The 9,666-nt window shown below is 36.6% G+C and overlaps 1 protein-coding gene across 1 annotated transcript; it reads right to left on the reverse strand.

Moving 5' to 3' along the window:
* Positions 1 to 2,305: 2,305 nt before the first annotated feature.
* On the reverse strand, positions 2,306 to 3,247 carry LOC105552919 (olfactory receptor 5AL1-like). The gene has a single exon (XM_011998741.1). It carries the CDS (start codon positions 3,245 to 3,247, stop codon positions 2,306 to 2,308), a length of 942 nt encoding a protein of 313 aa, XP_011854131.1.
* Between the last annotated feature and the right edge of the window lie 6,419 nt (positions 3,248 to 9,666).

Genomic DNA, 9,666 nt, shown 5'->3' on the forward strand with positions numbered 1-9,666 from the left:
TCTATGAATTTGCTGTGGTTCTGGGGGTTGCTAGATTCACAGATCGTTCGTTGCTCAATTAAATTTCTTTAGATTTAATTCAGCTGAAGTTTTTCTTTTATCAGATGGCGTCAGAAGCGGGAAGCGAAGTGGAGCTTTTAGCGAGCTGCAGGAGTGCCGAGTGAACAGCAAGGAACCTGCAGGATCCACTTGTGTCCATTGTCTCTTAGAGCGGCTGGGGATCATGTGTAAGCTCCCACTTGGGTTTTGGAGCTCCACGAATTTGTGTTTTGAGTTTTCCAAGTTACTTTGAGCAAGCTTCTGATCCAAACTGGGTTTGGAGTCGCAACAGAAACTGGACCGTGTCTAAGAATGGATTCGATCTGGGAATTAACTGGCTTGGATCCAGTTAGAGGCCTCTTACATCTAACTGAGTCAGAAAGGAATAATATTGCAGGAGTTATAAAATTTGGATTTGAAAATTCACAGGGATTTTTGCGTTCTACCACTTTGTTTCATTTTTCTAGCACACTTAGTTGGGGAAAAATCATTGGCTAGCTTAATCAAGACAACCTGAGAGTAAAGCCAATGTTTTAGGTAAAAATGAGATCCTTAATTTCTGGATAATGGAGAAATTTCTCAGTTTTCTGAAATGTATAGAAACTGAGTATAACCTTAAACCTTTTGGCTTATACTTTAAGCCTGGGAGGCAGAGAATTCTTACAGAAGCAGCAAAATCTTACTAAAGATAACTTAAAGTGGAACATTCCTAATGAACAACAATGCATTGAAGTACAAAGGCTCTCGCGGGGCACGGTGGCTCAGGCAGGTAATCCCAGCACTTTGGGCGGCCTAGGTGGGTGGATCAGAAGGTCAGGAGTTTGAGACCAGACTGACCAATATGGTGAAACCCCCTCTCTACTAAAAATACAACAATTAGCGGGGGTGGTGGTGCATGCCTGTAGTGGATCCCTTCCTTATACCTTATACAAAAATTAACTCAAGATGGATTAAAAACAAATGACCCCATCAAAAAGTGGGCAAAGAATGTGAACAGACACTTTTCAAAAAAAGACATGTATGTGGCCAACAAACATATCAAAGAAAGCTCAACATCACTGATTATTAGAGAAATGCAAATAAAAAACCACAATGAGATACCATCTCACACCAGTCAGATTGGCTATTATTAAAAAGTCAAGAAACAACAGATGCTGGTGAGGCTGTGGAGAAATAGGAATGCTTTTACACTGTTGGTGGGAATGTAAATTAGCTCAACCATTGTGGAAGGCAGTGTGGCCATTCTTCAAGGATCTAGAACCAGAAATACCATTTGACCCAGCAATCCCACTACTGGGTATATACCTAAAGGAACATAAGTCATCCTACTATAAAGGCGCATGCACATGTATATTTACTGCAGTGCCATTTACAATAGCACAGACATGGAACCAGTCCAAAAGCCCATCAATGGTAGACTGGATAAAAAAATGTGGTACGTATACACCGTGGTATACTATGTAGCCATTAAAAAGGAGTGAGATCATGTCCTTTGCAGAGACATGGGTGAAGCTGGAAGCCATCATCCTGAGCAAACTAACACAGGAACAGAAAACCAAACACTGCATGTTCTCACTCATAGGTGGGAGTTGAACAATGAGAACACACGGACACAGAGAGGGGAACATCACACCCTGGGGCTTGTCATGGGGTGGGGGGCTAGGAGGAAGAGCACCAGGACAAATAGCTAATGCATCAGTTCAGCAAATGTGCTGGCTGAATGTGAGTGTAATATGGGAGGGATGATGCTTGAATGATCATGTAAAAATATTCAGTCAAATCAATAGAGATATCATAAAGTGAAGGATAATCTAAGTTGTAAGGGATATTCAAACCAAAATCTTTCAGCCAAGCATCTATTTTTTCCCCAGTTCAGCTATGGAGGGAAACTTTACCTAGTATTTGCAATATTATATGCAATAATAATAATAGTACATGTCTCTCAAGATAACCTAAAGTTCTCAATAGTGTAGTGAAATAAGATAAAGTCATAATTTCAAGGTGTTTTCTTCTTTATTTCTATTTAGTACTGAAGCATCTCATGGTTAAAGACAGTAGATTATTCTTATCTCTCTTTTGCAGTTCAACAATGAAACAAACATTTATAAAATGTCTATCATTTGTAAGCCAAAGCAATAAAAAGGCATATTTTCAAGGAAAGTAAGCTCCAGAGGACAAAGGCTTCTACATATACTAGCACTGTACAAACCTTAATTCAAAATGTCCTGACTGTATGTAGCATTTCCTTTACTACCAAAAAATTTTACTATTGATTACTAGAACACATTTTTTCAATGATTTTTTTCATAGCATTTTTTACCTCTTGATTCCTCAAGCTATAGATCAATGGGTTTAGCATGGGAATCACCACTACATAGAATACTGAGGCAAATTTGTCTTTGTCTAGTGAGTGGTTTGACTTAGGCTGTAGGTACATAAAACTGAGGGTCCCGTAATATATGGAAATAGAAAACACGTGAGAAGCACAGGTAGAAAAGGCTTTCTGTCTTCCTACAGCAGAGTGGATCCTTAGGATAACAAAGACAATGAATACATAGGAGATGAGAACAATGATGAGAGAACAAAAAACATTGAACCCAGCAATGATGAACAACATCAATTCCTTAACTCGTGTATCAGAACAAGCCAGAGCAATCAGAGGAACATCATCACAGTAGAACTGGTTGACGACATTCGAGTCACAAAAGGACATGTGGAATGTGGCCACTGCTTGTATGAGTCCCACGGCGAAACCATAAATATATGAGCCAGTGACCATTTGAATGCAGAGTCTCCTAGGCATGAGAACTACATAGAGTAAAGGGTTGCAGATGGCAACATACCGATCATATGCCATGACAGAGAGCAACAATAATTCCCAGACTGAAAATGTAATGAAGCAACACACTTGAGTGGCACATGCATAAAATGACATGCTTTTAATTTCACGCAAAGAGTTGACAAGGGTGTTTGGAGTGATAGCAGAGGTACCATAAAAATCCACAAAAGCCAGATGGCTGAGGAAAAAATACATAGGTGTATGAAGCTGAGGACTGATTTGGATTAGCACAATCAAACCAAGATTACCCATCACAGTAACTAAGTAAATCAGTAGGAATACACCAAAGAGAATGACTTGAAGTTCCGGATTATCTGTGAGCCCTAGAAGGATGAACTCAGTCACTGATGAATGATTGCCTTTTGCCATGTAACAGATACAGGATTCTTCTAAAATGAACTTCAGAGCACACCTTCTGAACAATCTTGACTCTATAAGAAATGTTCAATTAAATATGAGAAGATAGCCATGACTTATCAGGGTATTACATTAAGTCTAATTAAATTAACGTTCTGATAAGTACTTTGAATTACAGATACATTTTCCTTATGCTTTCAGAGTAAAATAATTTGGTTCAGGCAGAAACTCCAAGATAGAAAATTCAGTAAGGAGTTGTAAAAGAAAAAAGTATTTTAAGTAAACTACTGTAATCAATACAACAACAAGATCCATGTTGTACTTTTCTTGAAAAACCAAAAAATAAAAACACATTGCAATGTAACATTGACAATATATGTAAAATCATTTCTTAACTTGTAAGTTTATTTCATGAAATTATACACAGGTATGTTCATAAGGATATCACAAATTAACAAAATTAAATGAGGAAAGTATAACATTAAAAAGTCAAAATCAAAATATTAACACTATCTTCTTGGGCATCCAAGTTGGAGTAATTTTAAGATTTTCTTCTTTTTGCTTATCTCTGTTTTTTCTTTAATAGACATTTAATATTGATGTTAAAGAATAACAGGATTTTGAATACTCTGGCTTTGTCTTTTTGGAAGAGTACACACCAGTGAACACTTTTACAGAGTATAAAAGCTTTAGCTGACTGAAAACCTTATTTAACTTCTATCTTTAGATATCTAAATGGTCCAAAGTGTATAGGATTTGGCAGTGTTTTGAAGAACTAAATTCTACAGACCATTTTCTCAAACCCAAACTGAGCTCTGAATGCTTGAAAGCTGGTGGAGTTAAATTGCTCCCTGCGTTTGTTAAGCAGAGCAGGGGATAAGTTAACTTGATTCTTTTTTTATAATTATATTGCCTCTTGTTGATTTACATGTACCTTGCAGATCTTCAAGGAAGGTAAAAAAATAAAATATAAAAACCACCCCTTCCCATAACCTTTAATTGTCATCTCCTTAGAAATTTTATCTTGGTTACTCTCTTCTCTTTTCTGTCACTTTCACTTCTCAACCAAACATCTTAGAGCAGGCCTCTACTTTTTGAATCATATTCATAATTTAATCAAGTGCAATTTGCCTTCCTTTCCCATTAAACCAAAAAATCTCCTCACCAACTTCACTATTGACCTCACAATCCCCAAATCCAATCCAGCCTATTTTTCTTTGGCAGAGTAGTAGCCCTGGACTCTGTTAATACGCCTTAGATTTCCAAAACAAAGCAGTCTCTGGTTTGATTGTTTACTTTGACTCTGTACCTTGGAAGCTCTGCTTCCATTATATATGCTTTAGGCGACATGTACTTTAGGTTCTAAGCCCCCGGGCTCTCTTCTTTACGCCTTCTTGTTCAGTAATTTTATCCAATCCTATGTCTCCAGTAAGCATCTATATTCTGGCTATGCACACATATATATTTCTGTTTCAGATTTATTTTCTCTATTGGTGTCTCTGCATGTTAAATCTAATATTGAAAACCTGGAGTATATACTTTCTCTAAGTGAATAGGGACATTATTCACTTAGTGTTTCAAACCAGGGACCAATTGTCTTTTACTGTGCATTCCTGTTCTTTATGCCAATATTTAAATTGTCCCCAATTACTAACAATTTTATATCCGACATACTTTTGAAATCTGTTAACTTACATTCCTCTCTTGATGCAACTTTTGTTTTCTTTACTGTAACTGGCAACTGACTCATATTGTTGCCCCCAGTCTTTCCTACTTCTCTCTCTTCCTTACATTGCAGCTTAAGTAAACTTTTTACAGATACAAACTTTATTCCAATATTCTCCTGGTTAAATCTCTTAATGCCTTCTCCATTGCCCTTAACATAAGGTCCTAGTCTTTTTTTTTTTTTTCCCCCAACATGGCTGACATAGCTCTTGAAAACCTAGGCCCTGCATGTCAGACCAGGCCCATCTTTTGCAGCATTCTCCATGTGGTCTTCATGTTCCAGATATGATCGACTATTGCAGTTATTCAAATGTAATCTACATATTTATATAGATTTTCTTCTGTGCCCAGAACACTTTTCCTCTGCTATTATTACCTATCCCAGATTTTTCTTCTAGTTAACTTTAAATGTTTCTGTTGAATAATTTCCTCTTGGAGGCTTTCCTGACCTTCCAGGCCAAAATTAGTGCTTCTTATATTCACTATTTTGGATCCACTGATTGCTTTACGATAGCATTTGCCACAATATATTGCAACCAACTGTTAACACATGTTTGTAACACAGCCTAAACTTGAAACTCTTCTTTTAACCAAGTTTTAATTCTTAAATTATTTTATACTGATTTTAATTACTTACCTCTAGTAGTATCTAATATAGACAGATTGTCAATAATTTCCTGTTAAGTGATTAACTGAATAGAAGTAATAGTCATATAAGTTTGATGCCTTTCCCACAGTTTGGGTTGTTTTTTCTACTACCCAATGTCTTTCTACATTCAAAATGCTGTCTTTCAGTTCAACAACAAACCTCCAAATAGTACATTGCACCTGAAAGCAATGTTTGTGAAGGCAGTAACATTTAAAATTACCTAGATGTGAGACAGCTTTGTATTTATTTATTTAATTTTTTGGGTGGTCCCTCTGGAAACTTTCTGTTGTTACTTTGTTAAACAAACATGGCAAAAACAAAATAATGATTATTCAGTAACAGGCAATTATTTGATGTTTAGTGTTTGGGGACCAAACTATTTCCTTTGAAATGATAGATCACTCCTTCAACTATTAGTCAATAAATGAATAGGGAGTAGAGGAATATTTTAATGATCTCTTTTGGGAAAACAATTTGATTAATGGCTATATCTGCTCTGATTATTTGCAACATTTGCTTTAATTTTGCTGTATTGGCTTTTGATTGCAATTATGAATTTATTTAAAATAAATGTTGAGCTCGTGGGCCTCATTTAGCAGCAGATTTTATAAAGTTTTAGATGAAAAATAACTTTTTCAGTTAATAACACTCAAATCTGCCGTCTGAGATTAACATCACAGTGTGTTTTTATAATTGGCCTTGTAGTTCAACAGCAAGAATTAATTTTTTTAAAATTTGCTGTCCTCCTAGGAGAGAAATGCATACAAACCATAGATTAATTGGCACCTAGTTGTTGTCATTCCACAGAAAGAGATGAACTCCTTCATCCAGGAGAACGTTTGGCAGTAATATCTGAAGCTTGTTCTATAAATTTTCCGAGATGACTCCTTAAAGTCTATACTGAAAGATGCCTGACATTATATGCAACAGATACGCTAGAAATACTTTCACATAGTAATGAAGACACAGGAAGAAAATTGAGGAATGTAGGAGCATGATGATTAATTTATTCTGTAGAAATAAAAACTCTCTACCTGTCTGTATTTTTAGGAAATCACGGAAGACAGTTTCATTGCTTGGGCAATAAGGACTGCACTAGCGTAGAGGAAACTGGTATGTTTTTTAGAGGGTCGATAGTGGCTGTGCTCTTCGGCTTGTAAGAATGGAGTGGACCTACAGGTCTGTGCTCCCTGATAACAATAGGGACGTTGTTATTCTGGAATGACAGTAACAAGGTGGATGCAATACTGGTATTGGGTTACAATACTTGATTATGCTGCAGCTGAGGTACTTTAACCCGGTTTCTATGGTAATGGGTTACGGATCATGGTGTTCTTGGGTTTAGACGGATGGGCAGCTGATGTTATTTAATAATTGTCTATAGTTCTATAGTTGCATAGGACATATAAAATGTAGTATTTTAAAATATTGTTCCTTGTGTATTTAGACAAAATATGGAGCGGGTGAGAAAAAAAACTAATAGCACTAGTCACAATGAACAATTTTTTTCCTTAAGATTTTTTTGAAATTAAGTCCGATCATAGATTTTTTAAAAATCTCTTTTATTGAAATGAGAACTGAATTTCCTTGAAGCAGGTTCCTTGAATATTTCTGAAATACAGCATGTTAATATAATAGCTCCTTTTCAGATCCTTTCCAAAGAATATACCCAGAGTTTTTTAAATGAACATGTGAGAATATCAGAGACTTAATATGTCGTAATTGGGAGTGACGCTCTAGCTCGTCCGTCAGGCACAGTAGATTAATTAGTTGCATTAACAGCCTCAGTTAAAGCCTCTCTGTAATCGTGCTCTTTTTCTATAAATGTATAGTACTTCTGTATTTTGCCTCTGGCCTCAGTCATGTGACTTGTTTTAGCTAATGTTTTGGTAACAGACTTGACACAAATGTAGGCTTGAGAAAGGTGTAGTGTATTTCAACTTCCTCTCTTGCTCTTCTGCCTTTGCCCTGACCTCAGATTCATGCTAACCTGTTGGCAGATGAGAAGTCATGTGGTGCTAAACCAGTTTTCACAGGTGGGGACATCTTAGATCACCTCGTTTCTAGGCAACACATTAGCTGAGGATGAACTCATGAGTGGATGCAGACAAGATTAGCCAAGCATAGCCCAGAGCAGAAACTGTCCTGTGACACATCGTAAATAATACATTGCATTTGTTTAAGCCACTCTGTTTTGGATTTTTAAATTCATCATTTTTGTTTCAATAAAAAACATTTTATTATGTAATTCCTGTTGTGAATGGACCCAGAATATATGGGAGCTCCTAAACAATCACAAACTGCAATGCGAGCGTCCCTGCTACTTGGGACGGGAGCTTTCTCAGGGACTCTTATACATGCAGTTTCCTGGGGGCATTTGCATCACTATTTAGGGCTAAGGTCTTCATTATCTGTTCTGCTCACCTTTGAGCTATAGCTTTACTAGCCCTGTCTTCAATATTTCCCTAATCTTTATTTCCTGAGATGTTCCAACATTCATATTAGCCCTTATTCTTACAATAAGCCCTTTCTCTATTTCTGTACAGAACCAACTGTGGCACAGGAGTGAAGGAGAAAACAGGTATCTGAGGAAGAGAACACCAGGTCAAAAGATGGCCTATGCAAAGATGCTATGGAAAGCATACAACAGCTGTTGTAAGGGACAAGGAGCTGGGAACAGAGAAAGGCATAAAGTTTAAGGTGACAAGGTCTGAGATTTAGCATGAGGTCAGGTAATTCAGAGTTCTGTGGCTCCTTTCAAGTCCTTTGGCTTTTGCTTTGAATAAAATGGGTTTCCAGAATAAAAGTTTGTTTTCCTTTTTTCACTTTAACTTAATTTTATTTTTAATTTCTTAAACTTGTAATGTTTTTCAAATCAAAACGACATAGGAATATTTATTTTTATAAGGGTTGACTTCTGTCCCTATCTGCACTTGTTCCACTTTCTTTCAATCATTCTTTTCCATTTTAAGTTATCTTCCCACTATTTTTGTCTTTTTTTTGTTTTTTCTTTTTTTTTTTTGAGAGAGAGAGAGAAGGTCTTGCTCTGTCTTCCCCAGGCTGGAGTGCCATCTTGGATCACCGCAGCCTCCGCCTCCTGGGTTCTAGTGATTCTCCTGTCTCAGATTCCTAGGTAGCTGAGATTACAGGTGTGCACCACCATACCCAGCTAATTTTGTATTTTTAGTACAGTCAGGGTTTCACCATGCTGGCCAGGCTAATCTCGAACTCCTGAACTCAAGTGATCCACCCGCCTCGCTCTCCCAAAGAAGAGATTACAGGCATGAGTGTGCAATTTTTAATCAAATATAAGAAGCTACACATATGCATTTTATATTCTTCCTTTTTTCTTGCACAGTGTAATGTGTAGTATTAATTCTTTTCTGCATTTTTGTCTTGTCAATATTATATTCTGATGATTACTCTATATCATACCTACAAATCTTTTCTGATACATGGAAGGGCTGTCTCTATTCATGGATATTTGGGTGCAAATCTGTTGCTAATTTAAATAATATCCCAGTAAATTACCTTGTGCACATGTATTAGCTTGTATTAGTATTTGTGTCAGTATTCCTTTGAATATTTGAATTCCTTTCTTAGAAATATGATTGTTGGGTACCTGAAACTTTGCTAGATATTGCCAAATAATTCTCCACAGGAATTTTTTGTTTTGTTTTGTTTTTTGTTTTTATTTGTTTGTTTGTTTTTTGAGATGGAGTCTCACTCTTTTGCCCAGGCTGGAGTGCAGTGGCACGATCTCAGCTCACTACAACCTCTGTCTCCTGGGTTCATGCCATTCTCCTGCCTCAGCCTCCCAAGTAACTGGGACTACAGATGCCTGCCACCATCAGCAGCAGATGAGGATTCTTATTTACTTTCAGTCTAGTCAAAGTTTTGCATTTTGAAATCCTCATAAATGAAAAATAGTATCTCTTGGTATTTTATTTTTAAGTTGAAAGTACTCTTAGCTTGATGCTATTCCTCCTTTCTTATACCTATAAAATTGATTTTTTAACACACCACTTAGAATGGCAATCATTAAAAAGTCAGGAAA

This window comes from Mandrillus leucophaeus, unplaced genomic scaffold (genome assembly GCF_000951045.1).
Source record: "Mandrillus leucophaeus isolate KB7577 unplaced genomic scaffold, Mleu.le_1.0 Scaffold578, whole genome shotgun sequence".
Taxonomy (NCBI): Eukaryota; Metazoa; Chordata; class Mammalia; order Primates; family Cercopithecidae; genus Mandrillus; species Mandrillus leucophaeus.